At 41.0% G+C, this 25,448-nt stretch overlaps 1 protein-coding gene across 10 annotated transcripts in view; it reads right to left on the bottom strand.

Moving 5' to 3' along the window:
• Window positions 1–6,159: 6,159 nt before the first annotated feature.
• cacna1g (calcium channel, voltage-dependent, T type, alpha 1G subunit) overlaps window positions 6,160–25,448 on the bottom strand; it is a 413,040-nt gene continuing 393,751 nt past the window's right edge. For 7 of the 10 annotated variants that reach the window (XM_047377396.1, XM_047377397.1, XM_047377395.1 and 4 more), the window contains 4 exons: window positions 22,636–22,758; window positions 16,026–16,215; window positions 15,694–15,863; window positions 6,160–9,833 (listed from right to left, as the gene is read on the bottom strand). In XM_047377396.1, the coding sequence (XP_047233352.1) occupies window positions 8,832–9,833; window positions 15,694–15,863; window positions 16,026–16,215; window positions 22,636–22,758 (1,485 nt within the window). In that variant the 3' untranslated portion in view covers window positions 6,160–8,831. The remainder of the gene's footprint in view (window positions 9,834–15,693; window positions 15,864–16,025; window positions 16,216–22,635; window positions 22,759–25,448) is intronic. The other 3 variants (XM_047377400.1, XM_047377401.1, XM_047377402.1) reach the window with 1 other exon arrangement.

Raw genomic sequence — 25,448 nt, 5'->3', positions numbered from 1 at the left:
TCCAGAGCTTGTTCCTTTTCTCCATTGCCCTAATACCACCGCCTTATTGGGCTGGTATTCACCGGACAACACTTACCAGACAGAATTATTATTTAATCAAATCTAAAAAATATTAACAGTAGATATTAAATAATAGAATCATAATAATAATTATAACAGATGACAAATGGCCTCACAAATGTGGCTAATGTTTTTATTTTACATCCTGACATGTACACATGTTTATAAGGGCATTTAGGTGGCTCTACAGACAGAAGTAAACATTCCTAACAGGGTTTCATTATTCGTTTTACTTTGGACAGATCTTGTTTCACAGGGGACAAAATAGATCACTTTTTACAATTTCACATTGTTTAGGAAAGGTTTTGTTTTCTATATCTTTAAACCTGTGCTAAATCAAGTCTACCATTTACATAGAGAACATTATTATATGCACTGCAGGATTTGCAAGCTTTTGAACAGTGGACTTCTCAATGATATATTGTTGAACCATTTCTCAAAAAAAGTTTAATCATCTTGTAATTTCCCAACAAGTTTGAATAATTGCATTATTAACTGAAGTTGGCCAAAACTAAAAGTTATCAGGTCCTAAAAAAAGGTTTAACCCGTTAGACATTTCACCCTTTAATTGTTTTTATGAATGAAATCCTGTTCTATATACTGTAAATTTGTTTTTTGACCAGAATTTGCTAAATAAAACTTCAATATCCACCTTTTAACCCTGCAGGTCGGTAATTAGGACATGCACCATTGGCTGCAATCAGTGTTTGGATATGTGTCTGTCAGGCTTGCACATCTGGACACAATTTTTCTCCATTAACCTTACAAAAAAGTTCAAGACCACAGGTGTGAGCAGTCGTGCAACAAAGTCTCAACTGGATAGAGATTTGGGCTTTGATTAGACCATTCCAGAACATTTTTACCTTGTTGCCGTTGAACCATTACTGCTGTATGTTTGTGGTTATTTTCTTGATGAAAAATAAATCTCCCCTCAAGTTGCAGTCTTGTCAGAATGAATACCGCTATCCCCCAGGATTTAATAGTATTTTTCTGCAGTCATGTTTCCCTTTACTTTTTGAAGTTTTTCAGGACCTTCTGCTGAGTAGCATTCGCAGAGCCTGATGCTGCTATCACAGTTTCATAGAGTAGAAGGTGTGTTTCTGGGGATGTACATTACCAGAAACACACCTCCACCATTTAGTGTACAGTGTTCACCAAACAAGGCACCTAGTCTCTAACTAAAAAGCACATTTCATTTTCTCATCAAATCAAACAACCTTCTTCTTTGAGTCTCTCATATGTGTTTGGATGAATTCCAGGTGAAATTTCATTTCAATCTGAACAGACTCACAAAGAGAGGTTTGGCAATTAGAAAAGTTTTAATGACGTCAAATTACATAATTATATCTTTTGCGCTCGGACCTGGGAGGAAGACATGAATGCTGTGAATGACATGAGCTAAGATGAACATTTGTAAGGCTTAGATTTAGAGATGTCTTCCCCCCAATCCGACACTGGTGGTGGATTGGCGGCCAGGGAGCAAGGAAGCCAGGAGTAGATGTGAAGGAAGATAGTGGAGGTGGGGTGGAGGAGGGATGAGCTCAGCTGACAAGCGAGGAGGAAGGTGAAGGTCCTTTAAAAACCAGGCGTCGGAAGGTGATTGGATGATGAATCAGGCGGACAGGATGCTGAAGTCATTGAATGGTGGAGACGGCGAGGGTGAGTCTTTCATTCTGAATTTTCATTTAAACTCCATTTGAGCTTTGTTTTGCTGCTCTCCTATATTTGCCACTAGCTTCAGCCAGTCAAGAATGAAGACAAGTTGTTGTATGTACAGTTCCCATCTGGGCCACTTATGTCTGGTTCTTTCAGAGTGGTTGGAAGTGTCAAGGTTGCCCCTAACCCAAACACCTCTTACTGTTCTCACTGATCAGAGTGTTCGTTTATAAAACTAAATTGAGGCCATATAGTTTGTCTGAAAACATTTTTTTTGCAACTGAAAAAAAAAGATTTGAAACTGAAAATATTTTTGAGACTGAAAAAAAAGGATTTAAAACTGAAAATAAATTTTTACAACTACTTTTCAGATTGAGATTGAGATTTTTTTTTAGTTTCAGATTTATTTTTCAGTTTCAAACTGCTGCTCCTTCGGTGTGGGGGTGGGACATACATAGATGACATGGGTCGTGGAATGATGACTGACAGCTTAGGCGCCTAAAGGAAATATTCCCAGGTGTTGCATTCAGGAACCGTGGGAACTAGAAATGTCTTTAAAACTTCACAGATATTCTGTTTATGTGATTGGTTTTGAAAAATAATATACTTCACTGATCCCAGCTGTTTATGTCAGCACACGACACGAATGTCATTTGAAAAATTATGATCTTGACAAATTTGCACAACATTTTCAGCATTTTTGCTGCTTTTTCTATTCAAAAAATGCACACATTTTGTATCGATTTGAAAGGCAGACTTGCCACTTCCAATAGGGCAAACTAGCTGATGTATTGCAGCAACGGACCAGCCCATATTCATGTCAGGCGGTTTCTCTCAACTGCTTTAAGTAGTAAATATGTTTGTTCTCACTCTCTATCTATGTTTCCCATGCGATATAATGACAACCAGCCTTTATATTATTACCTGGTCATGGCGCCCACAGTCGACGAGGAACCCATGCTGTCCTCTGGCGGATCTTCTGCTTTACTTTGAGAGCATGAGAAATCCCCAACGCCGACTGAAAAAGCTGTGCAAATTTGTTTCTTAATTTCTTAATCTAAATTATTAATTTTAAAAATATTTTTCAATTTCAAAACCCTTTTTTTAGTTTCAAAAATATTTTTCAGTTTCAAAAATATTTTTCAGTTACAAATCTTTTTTTTTTCAGTAGCAAAAAAAAATGTTTTTGGACACATTTTATGGCCCCAATTTAGCTCCATTCTGTTATCTTCATGCTGAAATTGTGGCAGGAATGCTGATGAACATGAGACTCAACCTAACAGACACAGGTGTTTTTTATATTACCTGACATCAACTGCTCTCAGGTAATCTCTGTTTCACAAACTGTGACACTGCTGGTATCTATAAACTGGACCTCTGTTGAATAAGGTCAATTAAAGATCAATTAAAGGATAAAGGAATATTTATGCAATCATTTGTTAGTTTTTGCATATACGTTTTATAATTATTTGACAATAGTTGTTTTTACTCTGACATTAAACAGTATTTTTTAATGTTAATTTATTTAACTTACAAAATCAGTACAGTAGGTTGATTTCTGTGCCAGATTGCAAATCTAGTTGCAATGACATGCATTTTGGAGCTAATTTCCAACCTTTAGTTTTTGACCTGGTGATACCAGTTTTAGGTGAGGTCTCTTAAAAGCTACAATGAGATATAAGAACACCATTCAAACAATGTATTTACCCTTTCTGCTGTGAGCACTCAATAATATTAGGAGTCATTAGAGAGGGAGAGAGGAGGCACTGAAAAACAGTTTTTTTACTAATTTAAGACAAAAATAATAAAATCTCTAGTTGACATTTTAAACCATCTCCTGCCTCCGTCGCCCCTTCCATTTCACCTTCTGTCCAATTCAACATGTTCCAGGACAGAAGTTGAACTTATATGTAAATATGTTCAGCTTGGGTGTTATCTGTTCTCTCCGTCTTACACCTGAACTGATCTTTTATTTAGGGCTTCTTCCCTCAGTAACAGCTTCCACTCCAAAGAGTGTTGTGACCTTAAGGTATGGTGCATTTACTGTTCAGAAAAATATTGGATTTTTTTTGTAAGGGTCTGACATCATTCACTGTGGATCAAGCTAAAAGTTGACCACTTCAAGTCTCCAGGCAGTTTCTCTGCGCACCTCTATTTGAAGAGGTTTTTTTGGAGTTGGTTTGTTTTATATGCAAAAGTAAAAAGTGAATCTAACTTTGCCATCTTGCTGCTCCTCCCGTTCAGTAAGAGCAGCAGAATTATTGAATTTAAACATATTCTAAAAGCTTTTATTTAAAATTGCAACTATGAAATATTTTGCTTTGTTGAAGCAGCTCTATCATTCAGAAAGAATCAAAGAATCCCTGTTGAGTTTTTTGCTCACTGACTGTGTCTTCACTTTGAAGAGATTTCATGGTGGCTCCAGTGAAGCTTCCGGACCTAAAAAAACCCCAAAAAAACAACATCCACAGCAGCTTTGCAGTGGCTCATTAATACAAATAAAAACAAATACATGTTTGATCTTTCTTAGACTGCTTAGGTAGTGTGGTATTTTAACTTACCAAAGCTGTCAATGGATGTCTTCTTCAGGAGAGATCAAACATTTGCACTTTTGTAAAGTTGGCTGACTCAGTTGGTTGACTGACAGAAAATGATGAATAGCTTCACATGATGATTTTCTTAGTTGTTTCCATAAATATTAACTTATAAACATTTTACTAAATATGATCGGGAGAATTCTCTCCTTTGTCAATCTGTTTACCCCTTCAATGTTCAATGCTGTGAAAAAAGTACCTGTCCCCTGTTGAGAATTAAAATCATGTACTTTCATGCTATTAGTTCAGTTCGCATGTATACCATAAAACTGAAATTTAACATGTCTGAGCCTTAGGGAGAGAAGTCACAGGGTCACAGCAGGCTTCAGGCTGGAGCAAGGGTGAACTCCAAGTTAGGATTTTCCCAGCAGCTGTAAGCAGTAAATGTCGGCTGTTGGGCATGGTATAGATAATAAAGTACTACATTGGGGTTGGCTAATTTACAGCGCCGACACAGACTTTGTAATAATTCTTGGAGCGGAGGGTCAGTCAGTAAGCTTTGAAGCAAAAGGTATAAGAGGTTTTAACATTTATTGTAAGACAGAGCACTCGGTGATACAGCCTCGTTTTGTTGACCGAGTCTCTCCCAGTGGGCCCTTTGGTAAACTCTTTCTTTTTTGTATCATTCTTTTGAATTCAATATGCATTGGGAATTATTGGACGTATCATTTACCAAATTAAACTTGTGTTAATCTTAATTTCCTGCTCTTCGTCTGTTCTTTCTCACGACATCCAGACTGGGATGTTGAGGCTGTATTATTATATCTGGTGGAATTATTTTACCTCAACGACCCATACAGAGTTCTTTTGTTTTAGCTTTTTATCACATTCGTTTTACATTGTTTTACATCATCAAACACATTTTAATATCATACAATGACAGTCTCTTCCAATGTTAAATCATGAAAGCCTTCTATGTAGCCAACATAACGTTCTCAAAGAGAGTACCAATTACTTATTCAGAAGGTCACAAAAGAACCCAGAGCAACATCTGAAGCACTGCAGGCCTCATTATCTATAGCAATTATCTTTAGCAATTCAGCAAGAAGTGACTGGGCAAAAACTGTATCAATTTGAGAAGCCCTACTCCAAAACCACTGCTGACACAAAAGCCTGTTTCAGATTTACCGAAAAACATCTTGATGGATCCCCAAGAACTTGGGGAAAATATTGTGGGCTGAGGATATAAGAGTGGAATCTTTCAGAAAAAGATTTTCTGAAAGATGTGTCCCTGATTTAGCGGCATGTCCCATTACATCAGGTGTAAAACTAACTTCAGAAAAAGAGCATCAAACTGGCAGTCCAACATGGTGGTGGTAGTGTAAAGGTCTCGGGTTGCTTCGTAAATTCAGGACCTATATGACTTGCCATTGAGAGAACCATGAATTTTAAAGGAGATTTACAATTCACCTCTCAATGGTTTCGGAGTGACTTAGAGTTTGCAGGTGAAGACTGATATTAAAAGTTTGTCAGTCAGTCCTTTTCTAAACCGCTTCTTCCATAGTGGGTCGCGGGGAAGCGAGAGGCGGGGTACACCCTGGACAGGTCGCCATTACATCGCAGGGCAACACACAAACAACCATGCACACACTCTTTGACACACCTAAGGGCAATTTAGAGAGACCAATTAACCTAACAGGCATGTCTTTGGACTGTGGGAGGAAGCCGGAGTACCCGGTGAGAACCCACGCATGCATGGGGAGAAACTCCATGCAAAAAAACCCTCAGCTGGGAGTTGAACCCAGGACCTTCTTGCTGCAAGACAACAGTGCTACCAACTGTGCCACTGTGCAAACTTTGTTTGATCTAAAAAAAATAAAATAAAATAAGTGTGACAAAAAAGCAAAACCAGAAGAAACCTTTTATGAGTGGAAATCCTTCTTCACAGCACTGTACATATGTGGTAATATGGTCTGAATTTAAACTACAGTCAACGTCCAAATAAAGCTCTTCTCAGAAACATGTTGCTTAGCCTCTAGACCTGTTCTGTTTACAGTACATCTCTTTAGCAGAAACTTGCTCAAAAAGAGCTGTCTGAAAAAATGATCACTGTTTAAATTGACATTTTTCTGAATTTAGCTAGACCTAACTGTAAAATATTGACTGAAGGAAAGACAACTTTGTCCAGAGTTTTCTCCTACTTAAAGTGGTTTCTCTCTAGCAGCAAAGGCCACAGCCACCTCCTGGACTGGCTGAGACCTTTTAAAAGAAGAATCTATGTAAATTGTATTTTATTGTTAAACAAAGATGCAAAAAAAGTACTTTTCTTTAGCAGTATTATTGTGGATCATAGAACCAAAACAATCCTACAACTGAAAACATACTGTTGTACATTATTAAGCTAGCATTAGCAATGAAACATAGGAAGTTAGCACCTTTTGAGTACCAAAAGGCTCTACTTTAAAATTATTGGGACTGTTTAAATGTTATGTGGCAACCTTTGGGGTTGATAATTACTGTAGCAAATTTAAGTAGGTTTCAGTATTCATTAGAAATTTTTAAACATAATGATAAACGTTTTTGCTCCCAGTATTCAGAGAATGTGAAAGCTTTTAAAAGTAAAGTATGGGTAAGGTATTCTGCAAATAAGGTGTTTAAGCTATTAATGAACATACGATATAGCCCAAAATTAATTTATACCGCCAATTTAGGTTTGATGTAATCTTCTAAGTTTGTTAACATGTCGTTCTTCTAACTAGAAGTAATGTTATTGTTTTGGAATGGCCCAAACAGAGTCCCAAATTTGAGCTGTCAGAGAATATGGAGAAAGCCCATGATTGGGGTGATGAAAAAGATGTCTTCCACCCTCAAAGACTAAGATAAATTGCTAAAATACCAGTGGAAACATGCAAAACCTTAGTCAACAATTATAGTTAGGGTTTAATTGCAATGCCAATTTATTGAATTGATTATTGAGACGGGTATACAGTCACATTCAATAAATTGGAATACACGTTCCAATGAGGCTTATTTGTCAGATTAACAGGAACCCCATGAAAATGAAAACATTTAACAGGTATTACACATACTTTCCATTAAGTTCACATTTCTGTATTTAAAATATTTTAATTACTCTGATGTAATATTCTAATCTTAAATGTCCTGTTTGTATTAGCTGTAAGCCGAAAATCGTCATAAGTAACAGAAATAAAGGCTAACAAACATCAGTCTGTGTGTAATTGATCTATATGAGTTTCAGTTAGTGAATTGAGTAACTGAAATAAATGAACTTTCCGATAATATTCTGATTTACTGAATATGACTGTAAATACTTTGTAACAAGACATTTTGTTTCAAAATGTAAATGAAAAAAGGTTATTCTTTTCCACACTGATACTCTTTTTACACTGTTTTATAATTTATGAAATGCCTGACTCATCAGAAGCAAACCAATTGGTTAAATGAAAATGATTTTAAATCAAACGTTTGACAGGAGTTTTAACAACACTGGATTTGACGGTCGCGAACTCTTTGTGCTTGTAATCCTGTATCTGTGTATATGTGCAATGATGATGAATTTTGAAAGATATTTACTGCTAACTGCTTGTTAATTTGAGCAGAACTAAGTTCCACTTAAATGTTGAACTTTAAAAAGTGTAAAAAAAACAACGATGAGATCAATCTGAAATAGCTGCACTTTTTAAATTGCTCAACATTCAGTGTTCACATCCTGTAAAGACAGATGGGCTTTGCATGTCAAGAAATCCATAGAAATCCCTCAAGCATACACTCCTTCTTCCTCCAAACAAAACCACCAAGGTCTCATGTGTGTGCTTAAAAATCCAAGCTCAGTTTAATGAATACTTTTATATTTATATATATATATATATATATATATATAAATATATATATATATATATATATATATATATATATATATATATATATATATATATTCCTACAAATACGTGGTTTTTAGCACTTTGAAAAAACGCTCACATTCCTCAGTAAACCAAGGAAGGTAGAAATATCATACAGTGAAAAAGAAAGACAAAGCGTAGTTAACAAAAAACAAACAAGATGTGAAAAAAAAAAAAAAAAAACAACATCCTGTCCACAATGGCCCAATAATTTAAGAAAATAGTGTCTCTAAAACGTTCATATTGCTTTGTATCTCCACTGACCAGGTCCACCCTGTGCAACACCAGGCAGTTCTGACAGTGGCCATTGGGAGGCACCAAATCCCAGATGCTGATGTTGCTCCAGAGGTTCAGAGGTCAAGCTGCAAGGTGTCGCAGAAGAGAAACAGTCTCGTTTGTCGTCTCCGGTGGTCACTTCTTCTCTGGCTGTTTTAGCAGTAACAATACAAAGACGAGGGATGGTCACACCACCAGTACCTCACTCCTCATGAAGGATAATTTTACCGTTTGTTGTAGTTTTACCATTGTTACTTTCTACAGTATTATTACTAGAACTATCACCATCACAGATACACAGAGTGCATCATGTGTTTATGTGTGGAGGGTTCATCTAGGTCCGTGTGTGTGTGTGAGTTTCTGCGTGTGATGGGAGAGTTGATGTTCAGTGCTCGGAGCTTGTCTTCTCGAAGGAGAAGCTGGGAAGAGTCAATAGCTTAGAGCTAGGATTGGGATTTGGTGAGCCACCGTCCTGCCCTGAGCCATCTCCGACTCCCAGGTCAAACAAGTCTTTGGAGTCACTAGAGGGCACTCTCCTCCTCAAACATGTTTCCCGGCTGGGCAGAGGAGGAGGCATTCCTAATCCCCCCAGCCCCATGCCACTGAGGCTTGGGTACAGGCCAGACTGGGGTTCGAGTTCATCAGGTGGGTCAACAGATATACAGGGTGGACTCATCTTCTTCTTGCGTCGGGGGGAAGGAAGCGGGACCTGGGTGGGAATCAGCAGGCTCTCGGAGTGAGACACAAAACCAGAAGATGTTGAGGTGGTGCGGCGCTGGGGACAGGGGTCCTCCGCTGAAGACAGTTCTACAGAGTGGCGTCGTGGATCGTCCAGCCAGGAGTAAGGGCGTGGGCGGGGCACGAGGGAGCTACGGCCCTGCGTGTCAACACTGTGGAACCTCTTGAGTTGCCTCACACATGGACTCCGACTCTCCTGGCAGCCTGCATCCTCCAAGGCTATGTTGTCACTTTTCACCAGTCCTCCACATGTGATGAGGGACACTTCATGATCCACCGAAGACGCCTCTGCCTCCTCTACCTCCTCTGCCTCCTCTACCTCCTCTTGTTGCTGCTGTTGTGGCCTGGAAAGTAAGGGAAGAGGAGGCAGCTGGGAGGATGAGGAAGATGATGCCAATGAGGAGTAGGAGACAAGGCAGTGCTGTTGCTGGGTGTGCACGCTGCTGGGACGCAAAGGTTTAGGGGAGGCACCCAGTGTGGCAGGTACCAGGCAGAGAGCCAGATGCATATGAGGATGATGATGATGGGAGGAACAGGAGGAGGGAGAGGTGGATGGAGGTAGGTCCACAGCTGCCACATTCAGAAGTCCTTCACTGCTCTCTCGTTCATCGGAACAGAGGGCCTCCTGAGAATCAGTGGACACTGCAACCTGGAAATGGGGCATGGAGGGAAGGGGGAGTGAAGTATTTAAGAAATATTTGGGGTAAATGTCCAATGGAGGGGGTGGGGAGAGAGGGGAAGGAGAGGACCAAGGGTGAGAGGGGGGAAAGCAGTTAGTGTGAGGTGATGAGGATGAGAAGCAGCAGTCTGGGTCAAAGCTCACCATCTGGCCAGCATGTTCTCACTCAACTCCCTTTACAGTTCAGTTGCAACATTCTGCAATGAATGATATACTAAAAACTTAGAGGCTCTGTTCCTGTTGTTTTTTACACAAGATTGTAAGGAGCACCCTGGGTGAACAATGTCTGATAGAAATAGATGCTTTCTGTGAACCCAGTCTGTTGAGTCTGTATTGGATGTTTGAGCTCGACCTGGCCAGAGTCTGACATGTTTTTATTGGAGAGAGTTCCCCAGCAGTCTCCTAAGATATTAGGCTGAGATGTCTATCTTACCAGCAAAACTTTGCAGGTTGTTTGGGGCCAAAGATGTAGCCAAAACTTTATTTTTGTGGATGTCAAAGGAACAGAAAAACTTTAGACTATTGTGAAATCTTTCCCCACATTTGTTAATTTGCAGCAGTTATGCTTAGATGATCAAAGGTCTGAAACTTTTTTCTTCTCATATGAATTAAATCTAAAGTTCATTCTAAAGTTCTAGGTAGTATGCATGTTTCCTGTTGGCAGAGACACTGAGCATTGAGCCAGACTGAATGACCCTCCAACCTTTGCCCACAAAACCCTGTAAACTGTCAGTAGTTGAAGCCAGGGATGTCAGATCTGTTTTGCCCCCTTTGTTACCTCTGCATTGAGCCATGCACAAGGTCTAAGGCCAATAGACAGAGGGTAAACATGACATGTAAACCTATGCAGGGAAGGAAGGGTTAGTAATGACAGCTGAAATGTACTCATGACTCCCCTGAACCCTGACAGATCTCAGGTCAGCGATGTGTGGATTGATCAAAGTCTTAATGGCATGGCGATGAGCAAGAGGGAGTGAGACATGCATGTCATTTGAGGGCTGAGCATTTTATAGAAGTTTTTCCCTACTTAATAAGTATGAACACAGAGACACCTAGTGGTCAAAGAAACATGTTACAAACAAATTACAGAAGTGCACCCTGGAACTGTACTACAATGATCATCCTGTAACTTGTTTCTTTTTTTGTACTTTTGAAGCATTAATCTAGGGATTTAAAAAATCCCTGGTGCATCACGGGACTGAGTACAAAATGGCCAAATGAATATGGACAGCTCTTGCTTTTTAGTATGAATCCCCTGAGTTGTATTGTTTAAAATATAAAAAAGTGCACTGCATTATGGGTGAATATGTTTAGCCACATTACACTTGTGCCATAATACATTCAATTACTCTGCTAGACATCCAGTAAATGAATGTCACTTTGCCCTCTAAACTGTTAAGAGTAGTAGATGCTCTGTGGTTTGATGATGAGCACTTAAAAAATCTTTGGGTTAATGAAGGATGATGGGATAAAATAGGATGAGTCTACATGTGTAATTCTGTCCTGTGTTTCTGAAAAGCCTGTAGGAGATGATGTTGACTTGTTTGCAGTCATTTCAGAAACAGGAGTATCTGTGTTTGAGCAGTAGCTCAGGGTTGGGTGGCTTGTGGGCCCAGCTGAGCTGAGATCAAAGGTTAACAGATACAGTGGTGATCGATGGGAAGAGTGGATCGGTTTTTAAAATAAAAGTAAAATCATGAAGGGCGAAAAGAAAAGAAAGAGGGAAGAGAGTGGAATAGTTTAGAACATGCAAGAAAAGCTTTAAATCCTATAGTGGATATTTAGTGCCACTTTAAGGGAAAGAATTGTAGGATGTGAGAAGAATAAAGTCAAGACTTGTAACAGTAATTGTATCTGTTTTACAACATGCTTGTTATTCAACACAGAACCTCAGTGATAGTTATTCATTTACTAAGTGAAAAACTACAGTACTGTGCAATAATCCCAAATTATCAATAATTTCTTTATATTTTTAGTGACAAAACAGCTTACAACTGGAGAAGGGGGTCTCTGTGGTGCCTAAGTGGGAGTTTCTTGGGTTTGGGAGGAGTTCCTGTAAGACACGATTGGTCGGTTTGACTTTTGTGGGTGGAGTTTGAAGAAGCCATGATGGTCAGATTTAAATGCTCACTTCCCTGCTCCTAGTGAACAACCGTTATCCTACCGAAATGCAGCACACTTTATTTATATGATGTGGTTTTTATTATGTTATGCTACACTCTGACCTCTTATATAACATTATTAGTACTTAGCACATTGTGAAAGAAGTTTTATTTTGGGTTTGAATGAAGCCAAGTGACTATATTGCGTAATTGCTCAGAACGTTGTGTACAGTGCTTTGAGTGGTCGGTATGAATGGAAAAGCGCTGTATAAAGAACATTTACCATTTACAGATGTCATAGTGTTCAGACGTTCAAATCAATGGGTATGTGAATGCAATTTCCCCATCTGCAACAAAATTTTACTGAAAAGAAGTTGCTCACCATTTAAACTTCTAATTATCTAATGTTGAAAGTTAGAGGTGAAAAGTGAAAAGTTGTGAATATGAAGGCATCTATTGATGTTTAATAACAGTGTCACACTATTGCCTATTTGCTTTTTGTTTAAATGGTGTCTGAAGAAAATAGTAGTAACATGGCAAGATATAAACCAGTGAAAGAGCAACTTGAATGTGGTTTAAAAGTTGATTAGGGTTTATTGACTTTCAGCTTCTTTGTTTAGGCTAACTTTGGCTAGGACAATTAAGTTAAACACAACCTAATTGTTAATATATATTTCTTAAGTAAAGGGGGGAAATGATTGACCGACTTAAAACGACAATAACCAAGATGCCCAGGGCTTTCCAGTCTTTGTTGCAATGTCTTGCAATGCACCATATTGTAAATAAAATACACCCTGCATGCCAGGCAATTGCACAATACGGCTACGCGACCTAATGCAAACTCATTGTGACCCAAATCAGACTCTGTCAAGTCCTGGTATGGGGTTTAATAAGCTTATGCCAGGGGTTTCTAAAGGGTGAATTAACCTTAGCATGTCATCAAATTCTGCAGAGGCCTGATATTGAGCTATTTTCATTTTTATTGACTGTTAGAATAGGAATACCTTTAACATTTGAAGGACAGTGACTCTTAAAGACTGGAGTTGGAAACTGCAGGTTTATGAGGTATCTTTTGTGCTATCAGTTGTTTTTAGGCATTTTTATTTTACATTTATTTTAATTTTTCAGGTTTCAGTGACCATATTTCCAAAGTTCTTTAATATTTGTTGTGTAGCCAAATAACTTTGACCTATAGACTATTTAGACAGAAAAATCCATCAAGCTCAAGGGCTGAGCCAGTGTACTATTGACACACAATATTTGGCAAAGAACCAAATTTAATTTTATGGGCACTTTCTTACATGCAACACTTTATGACACACAAGACCCTATTTGTTCCCATTTTGTACATACATCTAGAGATGAGTCTAACATAAGTATATAATAGTAGAGCACCAACAAGAGTCTTTAGCTGTCAACCTGGAACAGAAAAATATTTAAGTACTTTAGAAAGCCTGAGGCACTACTTACCAAACATTTTTTAAAACATTTCAAGAAGCAAAGCTTAAAATCAAAGCATGAATAAATTATGGATAGCTTAGACATTTTGCACAGTACTGAAGGTCTTCAAACCTGACAAATTATTTTTAATAAATACCTGTGTAGGAGGCCATGGGTTCAGTCAAAGAAAATTAACTGAATAAATACATTAAATACATAATCACAGCATGTTCACCAAAAAATAAATCTTTATTGTGAAACCTGGAGATGCACCAGTCAGGAATTTTGCAGACCATTTACGATGATCAATTTTGAAAAGCTTTGATGTACTGATTCTGATTTTTGCTAATTCAGATTTCTATTTATTCAAGAATACACTTATTCTACGTTGTGCTTATATTTGAAATAGAAAATTGTCAAACAATCAAATATCTGCAAGTAAATACAATTATTTTTCCAAAAACAGCAGCCCAAGGTTTCATAGACATCTCCCTTTCTCTGCATCATTGAAAATCTAAAAACTACATACAAATCCTTCAGGTTATGAGAATTATTTGTATATGTAAAGCTCAGCTAAAAAAGTTAGTGGGTTACTTCTTTAAAAGGCTGATCATAGCTCACTAACTATTTTCTTCTTTTTCGGACACCTCAAAATGTAGAAGCGCCATATGACAAGAAATTATTTTATTTCTACAAGACAATTTCAAAATAAATACCAGCTGTATGTGACTCTAATTTACTGCTGTGTTTTAGATTGTAAAATCATCTATTAAACATGTATTATTTCTTTAGCATCTCATATTTGTATTTTGCAATTAGCTCAGTTAGCTACAAATTGTAAGCATTAGTCTCCATGTGTAGTCCCTGTAGATAAGTTTGACCCCTTACTTTTAAGGGTTACTTCAGATTTTTTTAAGTGACTTGCGGTGAAGTTTTTATTGGTAACTGGAATTCTGTTGGTTGAATTTGCGGCTCTATCAATGCAGCAGATCAGCTGCAACTTCCCAACGCACTCTAGTTCCCCCAAGAATAAAGTCAACTTTTCTATTTTTGCATCAATTGTGCAGCAGCAGATTCAAAGATGGTGTGTTCCTGTGCTTTCCATGTGTCATCTAACCAACTTGTTAGCTAGTCACGTATATGCTGGATGTTCTTAATTTTACAATAAGTTCACAATGACATGTCATCTTTCTGCTACAGGTAGAGGCAGAGACAGAGCTGGTCCAGGTAACTTCACAGAACCTCATTTCAGGAAATCCAAATTAATTCTTTAAACAAACTGGTCCAAGATTGAAAAGCTACGGCTCTACTTACTTACAGAGATAAATTAATTTGTACCACTTCAAATTTTGTGGGCCATCATTATCCTCGTCACTTCTTATTTTAGCCTTTACATCCACGCTAGTTTCCATTGTGGCTTGTTGATCATCAGACTGAAATTCTGGCTAAAACATGTAAGCTTACACTGGTCACAGCTGGAATGCTTCTGCTGAATTCCCTTCTTCTGGGAAATGGAGTGGATAAAAATGCATCAGAATTCACATTGGAATTAGTTAACTTGCTCATGAAGGATAGGGTTTGCTAAAGCCAACAAGTCAACTTCAAACTTCAGACTAATCTTCATTGTGTTAGCTTTCCTTGTTTGCAATTATCCTGGCCATCTACTTAATCAGTCCTCACGGTTCCCTCTTTTATCAGTGACTCAGATGTTCAGAATGCAGAAATGCTAGTTTAATAAGATACTTCATATTTAGCTGAAATCATGATTTGCATTGCATGTGGCCTTGCACTTTAACGGATATTTTGAAAAGATTGATTTCCTAACTGAGCACGTTCCATGACAGACAGGACTGGATGCTTCAAAAGAGTAAAACTAAGGAAGTTTAATGTAATATGTTTAGCTTCCTGTTATCTGCTGAAGTCTCACCCATTGTTTTAAAGTAAAAGGCTGAATAAATCAGTCAACACGCCTCTGTAGAAAATAGTTTTCGTTGTTTTCACATCTTTTGTGCTTACTCTAACTTCACTTTTACACTTTTCAGAGATCTTGAAAAGAGCTATCTGAGTTATCCTTTTCAGTAACAACTTCCACACCAAAGACTGTTTTCAGCAAGTCTGTTAGCAAAAACACAAAACAAAAAAAAAACTTGTATTATTTTGTTTGACCGCTGATCAACAATAAGGTCCAGTCAAGAGTAAAATTAGCCTGATTTAGGTCACCACTTTTGGTGCATCTCTAGTAATAGTTTTTATTTATGGCTGGCTTTGGATCAGGGTTACATAGTCACCTGTCGGCGGAGCGTACGGCTGAGTGCATGTGTGCATCTTGCAGGAGGTTGTTGTTGAATACACTCAGAGTCTGAGTGGCTGTGGGGGCTGATGGGTCTAAAGAAGTCTGTGGGGACTGTCAGCTGCTGGGAGCACTCCTCTGGCTGCGAGCGCACTGAGCCTCTGGAACCTGTAAACACAGCACCACCAGGTAAGCAACAACAACAAAGTAATTACTGCTCTTCAGATGTGTTTACTTGGCAGGAAATGACCTGTAGTTCTCCAGGTAAATGTCAAGTTGCAACAATTTTAATGACAGGAAGACAGTTCCCAATGGATATCCTCAGATTACCTGATTGGGCCCTACGAGTGCCCACTAGGTGCTGGGGCCCCTGTGACTGTGCTACAAGCTGTGCTGGAGACGGAGAGGAAAGGCCAAGAGGCTGCAGAGGGAAGAACATGTAGCTGTCGTTGGGCAGGGAATGAGTGCGTCCCACTGCAGGTTTTCTGACACTCAGCAGGTTGTCCTTTGGTGGCTCCGGCTGTGCACACAAGTAGAGCGTTAGTGCCTATCTAAGCTGGACCAGGTCTATGACTGCACCTTTCACGCACAAGCACATTCACAGCTGTTATATCTCTAAGACATCACATGCACAAAGAGACAGTGATCATCAGTGTACAAAGAGAACACAGGATCTTCAAACGTTGGAGTTGACTGGCGCAGAGCTGTCACTGAAACTTCAAAATATTTTCTTTTTGTACAAAGACCCTCTCATTTTACTGTGTCACACTACACAACCATTTTGCATTTAAAACAGATTTTCTAAGGCCTCTGCCACACTTTACAGTAACAAACTCATGAAAGCTCTGAGTGGACAAAAAACTACTACGCTGAGGGACAGAAGACAGTATGAGCACAGAAGCACAGGAGAGGACTTAAAGAAGAGACGTTGACTCACATCTAAAGCACTGAGTAAAAAGAAAGTTGACAACGTGACAGATATAGCAGAGAATTAAAGAGAAGGAGCAGAAGGAAAAAAGAGAAATCTGTAAACTGGCAAGTGAGGTGGTGTACTACTCTACTGCACTGGACCGAAATACAAAAATGAACACCAGGCTAGAAACGTGGAATGAGAAAGAGAAATTTTGGCACACGGTTAGTTTCACCATGGACTTTCAAGGCTACTTGCACTCCTCTACACCACTCCATCACTCCCCTCAGTCATTTTAAGAGGGATTATTATACACAGACACGTACTTATAAAGATGTTGGTCAGTGTTGGAGTTTTGCACTGAGTTTTACAAAAGATTTCTGTTTAAAATGTCAAGAGGTCTCAATAGGCTCAGAACACAATTTAAAATGTTTTGTTTTAGTCTATTAGGAGAGATGATGCACACAACAGTTATCAAAGAGGGATCTATAGTCATTTTCGCTAAATTAGATTATTAAAAGTTCCTTTTTGTGAAACACATTATATGAATTGATTACACGCAGACTGCTGTTTTGAAACCACCCCCCAGTGGGCCCACCACCTGCAGGGGGAACCGTGAAGGACCGGTGCAAAGAGGATTGGGCGGCGGACGAAGTTGGAGACCTCGGCGGCCCGATCCCCGGACACTTAGGCTGGCTCTAGGGACGTGGAATGTCACCTCGCTGTGGGGGAAGGAGTCTGAGCTGGTGCGGGAGGTCGAGAGATATCGACTAGAAATAGTTGGGCTCGCCTCCACACACAGCGTGGGCTCTGGAACCCATCTCCTTGAGAGGGGCTGGACTCTCTTCTATTCTGAAGTGGCCCCCGGGGAGAGGCGGCAGGCTGGTGTGGGTTTGCTTGTTGCCACCCAGCTCAGCCGTCTCGTGTTGGGGTTTACCCCAGTGGATGAGAGGGTCGTATCCCTGCGCCTTCGGGTTGGGGAGAGGTCTCTGACTATCATTTCAGCCTACGGGCTGAGTGGTAGTGCAGAGTACACGGCCTTCTTGGCGTCCCTGTTGGGGGTGCTGGATAGTGCCCTGCCCGGGGACTCCATTATTCTGCTGGGGGACTTCAACGCCCACGTGGGAAACGACAGTGACACCTGGAGAGGCGTGATTGGGAGGAATGGCCTCCCCGATCTGAATCCAAGCGGTGTTTTGTTATTGGACTTCTGTGCTAGTCACGGATTGTCCATAATGAACACCATGTTCAAACATAAGAGTGTCCATCAGTGCACTTGGCACCAGGATACCCTAGGCAGGAGGTCAATGATCGACTTTGTTGTCGTATCATCAGACCTTCGGCCGCATGTTTTGGACACTCGGGTGAAGAGAGGGGCTGAGCTGTCCACTGATCACCACCTGGTGGTGAGTTGGATCCGCTGGAGGAGGAGAAAGCCGGACAGACTTGGCAGGCCCAAGCGCATAGTGAGGGTCTGCTGGGAACGTTTGGCAGAGCCCTCGGCCAGGGATGTATTCAACTCTCACCTCCGGGAGAGCTTTGACCAGATTCTGAGGGATGTTGGAGAAATAGAGTCCGAATGGACCATGTTCTCCATATCTTTTGTCAATGCTGCTGTCCGTAGCTGCGGCCGTAAGGTCTGCGGTGCCTGTCGTGGCGGCAATCCCCCAACCCGGTGGTGGACACTGGCAGTAAGGGACGCTGTCAAGCTGAAGAAGGAGTCCTATCGCCTGTGGTTGGCTTGTGGGATTCCTGAGGCGGCCAAGCGTGCCGCAGCCCGGGCGGTGGCAGAGGCAAAAACTCGGACCTGGGAGGAGTTCGGTGAGGCCATGGAGAAGGACTACCGGTTGGCCCCAAAGCGATTCTGGCAAACCGTCCGGCGCCTCAGGAGGGGGAAGCAGTGCTTCGCCAACACTGTTTACAGTGGGGGTGGGGATCTGCTGACCTCGACTGGGGACATTATTGGCCGGTGGAAGGAGTACTTCGAGGATCTCCTCAATCCTGCCATCACGCATTCCCTGGTAGAAACAGAGGCTGGGGCCTCGGGGTTGGACTCTTTCATCACCCAGGCTGAAGTCGCCGAGGTAGTTGAAGAGCTCCGCAGTGGCAAGGCTTCGGGGTTGGATGGGATCCGCCCTGAGTGCCTCAGGGTTTTGGATGTTGTGGGGCTGTCATGGTTGACACGCCTCTTCAACATTGCGTGGCGGACAGTGCCTTTGGATTGGCAGACTGGGGTGGTAGTCCCCCTTCATAAGAAGGGTGACTGGAGGGTGTGTTCCAACTACAGGGGGATCACACTCCTAAGCCTCCCTGGTAAGGCCTACGCCAGGTTATTGGAGAGGAGAGTCCGGCCGATAGTCGAACCCCGGCTTCAGGAGGAGCAGTGTGGTTTTCGTCCCGGCCGTGGGACATTGGACCAGCTCTATACCCTCTACAGGGTACTCGAGGGTTCATGGGAGTTTGCCCAACCGGTCCACATGTGTTTTGTGGACCTGGAGAAAGCATTCGACTGTGTCCCTCGTGATACCCTGTGGGGGGTGCTTCAGGAGTATGGAATCGGTGGCTCTTTACTATGGGCCATCCGGTCTCTGTACAAGCGGAGCAGGAGTTTGATTTGCATTGCCGGCACTAAGTCTGACCTATTCCCGGTGCATGTTGGACTCCAGCAGGGCTGCCCTTTGTCACCGGTCCTGTTCATAACTTTTATGGACAGGATTTCTAGGCGCAGCCAAGGGCCGGAGGGGGTCTGGTTCGGGGACCAGAGGATTTCGTCTCTTCTTTTTGCAGATGACGTGGTCCTGCTGGCCCCCTCTAGCCAAGACCTACAGCATGCACTGGGGCGGTTCGCAGCCGAGTGTGAAGCTGCTGCGATGAAGATCAGCTCCTCCAAGTCCGAGGCCATGGTTCTCGACCGGAAAAGAGTTTAAGTATCTCGGCGTCTTGTTCACGAGTGAGGGAAGAATAGAGCGGGAGATCTACAGACGGATCGGTGTGGCTGCCACAGTAATGGGGGCGCTGTGCCGGTCCGTTGTCTTGAAGAGAGAGCTCAGCCGAAAAGCAGCTCTCGATTTACCGGTCGGTCTACGTTCCTACCCTCACCTATGGCCATGAACTTTGGGTCATGACCGAAAGAACGAGATCCCGGATACAAGCGGCTGAAATGAGCTTCCTCCGTAGGTGGCCGGGCACTCCCTTAGAGATAGGGTGAGGAGCTCGGCCATCCGGGAGGGGCTCGGAGTAGAGCCGCTGCTTCTCCACATCGAGAGGAGCCAGTTGAGGTGGCTCGGGCATCTATACCGGATGCCTCCTGGACGCCTTCCTCGCGAGGTGTTCCAGGCACGTCCCACCGGGAGGAGGCCCAGGGGACGGCCCAGGACACGCTGGAGGGACTATGTCTCTCGGCTGGCCTGGGAACGCCTTGGGCTCCCCCCAGAGGAGCTGGAGGAGGTGTCTAGTGAGAGGGACGTCTGGGCGTCTCTGCTGAGTGTGCTGCCCCCGCGACCCGGTCCCGGATAAAGCAGAAGACGACGAGTACGAGTACGAGTACGAGTTTCTGTTAATTATGATGATTTTCCACTTACAGCTAATGAAAACATGACATTTAGGATTAGAATATTACATCAGACCAATAATGGATTTTAGCAAATTTATATTCATGAACACCGAGAACAGGCTCAACTTTGTGCTGAGAATGTGGACAGAGCTCTTCTTTTGTGGTGTTCATGGACAGGATCTCAGGGCATAGTCATGGAGAGGAGGATGTCGGATTTTAGACCCTTAGGATCTCATCTTTCTTTCCGCAAATGATGTGGTTCCATTGGCTTCTTCAGGACATGACCTCCGGGGTATGCTGGAGCACTTTGCAGCTTCATACAATGTGAAGCGGCAGGGATGAGTCAGATCCTCTAAATCTGAGCCCATGTTTCTCAGTTAAAAAAAGGCGAATGCCTCCCTCAGGCTTGGGGGTCAGTCTCTGCCTCAAGGGGAATAGTTTTAGTATCTTGGTGTGTTGCTTACAAGTCATGGTAGGATGGCAGGAGACATGAACTGTTCAATTGGGGTTTCGTCTGCAGTAATGTGGGCCCTGCTCCAGTCTTTTATGGTGAAGAAAGAGCTAGGCCAAAAAGCAAAGTTCTCCATTTACCGGACCATGTATGACCCTCACCAGGAGATATGGATCATTAAAGAAAGAGTCAGATTCTGGATACAAGCAGCCAAAAATGATCTTTCTCCATAGGGTGGCTGGATTCAGCCTTAGAGATAGGGTGAGGAGCTTCTTCATTTGGGGTGTGCCTGGAGCAGAGCCACTACTTCTCCGCATTAAAAGCAGTCAGTTGAGTTGTGTCAGGCATCTGATCAGGATGTCACCTGGGGCCCTTCCCTTGGAGGTTTTCTGGGCACATCTCTTTGGGAGGAGACCCCAGAGAAGACCCAGAACTCGTGTGACCTGGAGAGTGTCAAATCTTTATGCCTAGCATAAATATTTATATTTATGCTAGGCATGGAGTGATTATATGCATCAAGGTATACCAAGGTCTTAAGCCTGCTAGGTCTAAAGCTACACTAATTAATTTACAATTGTAAAACAAATTGTGTTTTTTTTTAGTTTCAATAAAATGAATACTTAAGATCAACTTAAACATAGCACCTACAGTAGATAAAATTTATGTATTGTATAAAAATGAGCAAAATCAGACATGATTGGAACAAACTACGACCATAAGATGATTCTAATATGTACCTTGATAAGAGTGGAATATGCATCTACTGAGATTAGTGGGATGCATGTGCCACCTTGGAAACAGTCTGAGGAAAATGCTGACCTATAGTCTTCAGGGGTGTGTCAAACTGTTAACAAACTCTTCAGTTTTTACAGCTGTTTTAATAAGATGCTGAAAAACTGCCTGAGATACCAGAGTTTTCTCCAGCTGTATAAAGAGTACCCTAATTTACCCCTGCTCCTCCTCTATCTGCACACTTCCAGTCAGCTGGCTTCAAGAAGGCTGCAATGTTTTTACAAGTAGGACACATTTGGTTGGAAACATTTTCAGTTGCAGAAAACACAGGCAGTCATTGTGTGGGAATACTCTAACGCTATTTTGAGAGTAAAGTTGGCAAACTGCTAATGTCATGTCTCTTAAGCAACTGACTCCAGGCTCTAAGCAAACTGCCCAAACAATAAACCAGCCAATTCCAACTTGCTAAAGTCCTAGGGTTTCTTTATAAAAAGCAGAATGGCAAAAAGCACATCAGCAATGTAGTCTGTGTTTCAAAATTCAATTAATAAATAAAATAATCGTAACATTACATCACTGTGATCATAAATATAGTAATTTAGTCGTAGTATGAATAAATGCTAGTTTTGAAAAGTGATTAGATCACACTTCATGTTTAGTTTTAATATATGGTTAATGTGTTTATACTGTGGTATTTTTAATTAAGAAGGTTTTGCCGAATTAACTTGTAGTTTTAACACTAGTAAATCAATTAAAACAAAGCAATTACATTTGAGTCTATGTTTAAGTTACATCCAAATTAAATTGAACTGTTGTAACATTGAAGAAGAGTATATGTTTCACTTTAGTCTCCTTAAATTTATAACTCTTAATTTTCATCAATTGCATTTTCAGTTCCCAAATAAGTTTATACCCGTGGATGGCTATACATTAGGAATCTATCATCCTGAAAGTTTTATTGAATAAGAACAAGTTACCTTCATTGTCCACAAACACCCAGTTACTCAAAAAAGTGCATTTAAATAAGGATCTTCAGATTCCATGCACAGATCTTTCTTCACCTTTGGCAGTAGCAGGTACATTTAATAAATTAGGTTTTTGCTCTCTTATTCGGCTACAGGTGCAAAGAAGCTCTTTGGTCGATATGTTTTTTTTCAGCAACAATTTTTTAAATGTCTGTAGTAGGAGCACAAGTTGCTGTGGAAGTGCCCTGGGAAGAAGACAGTACAAGCTACTGCAGGACGGAGCACGGGGAAGAGCGATGAAGAGGTGGAAAGAAAAGAACTGTCAGTACATTGCATTCCAGAGTGGTTAGAAAGAGGGGGTTAAAATCATCAGGGGCCAAGTCGTCTGTCAGAGCTAGGGACCAGGATTTCTCTGAGGCCAGAGACAGAGCTTCCATCTCCGCTAGAGGGATCTAGGCAGGAAGAGACAACCACTGGTGAGCAGAGAAAACAATGCAAATTCCAAATGACACACATATTGAAATACACATATATAAAACCTGGAGCTAATAAAAAAAAATATACCCAGAAAGCCTATTTAAATAGGAGGGATGTAGTGCAACAAAGAAAGGAAAAAGGATGACTCTCAATTGTAATAAGCTCTGAAAGGGACCATGAAGGAAAATAACATTTATAGCTGTGATATCTGGCAAAGGTTTTGTAATATCTAGCAAATTGTTTGCAGATTTTATGGCATGAATCTCCTCTGGCAACACACGACGTCTGCCTTCAACTAGTGCCAACTTGTAATTTCCACTAACAAATGTGGTTTAAATCTTTTTTGTCTGACAGATTCCAGTTTGTTCGTGTAAAAGATAAATCATCTTTAAACTCCAGGGTTAATTGTGGAGTACCACAGGGTTCAGTACTTGGGCCAAGTCTCTTCACTATATATATGCTTCCAATAGGTAAAATTATCAGGCAGCATAGGATAAATTTTCACTATTACGCTGATGATACTCAGCTTTACTTATCCATAAATCCTGATGAGCCCAACCAGTTAGACTACAAGCATGACTTGAAGACATAAAAACTTGGATGACTTTAAATGTTCTGCTTCTCAATTCAGACAAGACAGAAGTTGTCGTCTTTGGACCGGAGTCTTTGAAAAAGAAACTGCTTAGTCAATCACTTAACCTGGATGGCATTAAATTAACCTCCGGTAATAAAGTAAAAAACCTTGGTGTTATTTTTGATGAGGATATGTCATTTAAATCCCATATTAAACAAGTTTCTAGGATTTCCTTCTTTCACCTCCGGAACATTGCCAAAATTAGAAATATCCAGGAGTGACGCTGAAAAATTAGTCCATGCATTTGTTACTTCAAGGCTGGACTATTGTAATTCTTTACTATCAGGATGTACACAAATTGCAGTTAAAAGCCTTCAGCTGATTCAAAATGCTGCAGCAAGAGTTCTGATGAAAATTAAAAAGAGAGATCATATTTCTGCTATTTTAGCTTCCCTTCATTAGTTTCCTGTTAAATCCAGAACAGAATTTAAAATTCTCCTCCTCACATATGAAGCCCTTTATGATCTAGCTCTGTGACAGCTTTCTGGAGGGGGGCATCTTTCAAGCTTCTGCTGGCAACAACTTAATGCTCACCCTCTACCGATGATCCACTTGGCCCTGTCTTTCAGTGTTTAACCCTTTCTCTCTCCTAGACATGGCGATTGACTGAGCTTAACTGTAACTAACTTTATGTGCTCTCTTTCAGACTCTAACCTTGACAACTGGCTCAGAGTTTCGGAGTTTATCTGTTCTTTCTTTCTAGATGAAATGGCTAAAGGAGCTACATCCATTAACATTTACTTTTCCTTGCCATAGAAAGTACTCCTAGATCAGTGCTTCTGTGTTCTTTTTGTGTCTCTGCTCTGTTCTCTCAAACCCCCAGTCGGTCATGGCAGATGGCCGCTCACACTGAGCCTGGTTCTGCTGGAGGTTTCTTCCTGTTAAAAGGGAGTTTTTCCTCTCTACTGTCGCTACATGCATGCTCAGTATGAGGGATTGCTGCAAAGTCAACGCCAGTGACTGTCCACTGTCGCTACATGCTCATCCAGGAGGAGTGAATGCTGCAAGTCACTGACTGGATGCAATCTGCTGGGTTTCCTTAGATAGGAAAACTTTTTATCCAATTTAAATAAATAACTGAATCTGACTACAATGTTCAATGGTTAGTTATTAATTGGAATGTATGTACCTGACTCTGTGAAGTGCCTTGAGATGACATGTGTTGTGAATTGGCGCTATTTAAATGAACTGAATTGAATTGAATTGTTTAATTTGTGTGCAGTTTCAGTCTGTCAGCGATTAATATTTGAGTAATAATCAGCGTTCCTGTTTTAATAAACAAAAACATACAAAAAATATTTTGACACAAAAAATGCCTCGGGAATTGTTTTTTAACACATGGCCAGCACGTATGATGAAGATAACTGTCGTAAGTGTGTCCTAGAGTAGCTAAAAGTGGAAATGGAGAAAGATCTTTTAGTTATCAGGCTCCTCTCCTGTGGAACCAGCTCCCAGTTTTAGTCTGTGAGGCAGACACCCTGTCTACCTTGAAGACTAGGCTTAAAACTTTCTTTTTTGATAAAGTTTATAGTTAGAGTGGCTTAGGTTATCTTGAGCAATCTCTGTTGCTGTGCTGCTATAGGTCTAGGCTGCTGGAGGACCATAATCCCTCCCTTTGCAATATTTCCCTACTACTCCCCAATTTTGCATTTATTGCTGTTGTGTCAACTTATAACTTTATGATCTGTCTCTGTTTTTTCTCTTCCTAGAAGGTACTCTTGGTCTGGCTCCGTGTTTTGCTGTTACACCTTCCTGGAGAGAGGTATCGGCTGAACTTCAACTGCCAAAAACCTAATATGTTTAACGCTGTTTCTCTCCTAGACATAGCCATTGGCTGAGTTTTTGCTGCAACTGGTGTATGTCTCTGCTAGATAAAGCCACCTAGAGAGCTACTACTGCCATTAACCTTTTTAATTTCTTTGACATAGAAAGTACTCCTTGAACAATGCATCTGTGTTTCTTTTTTATGTTTGCTTTGTCTTCTCAAATCCCCAGTCCGTCATGGCAGACGGCCAATCAAACTGAGTCTGG

This window comes from Girardinichthys multiradiatus, chromosome 10 (assembly GCF_021462225.1).
Source record: "Girardinichthys multiradiatus isolate DD_20200921_A chromosome 10, DD_fGirMul_XY1, whole genome shotgun sequence".
Taxonomy (NCBI): domain Eukaryota; kingdom Metazoa; phylum Chordata; class Actinopteri; order Cyprinodontiformes; family Goodeidae; genus Girardinichthys; species Girardinichthys multiradiatus.
This window is presented reverse-complemented; position numbering and strand designations above follow the sequence as displayed.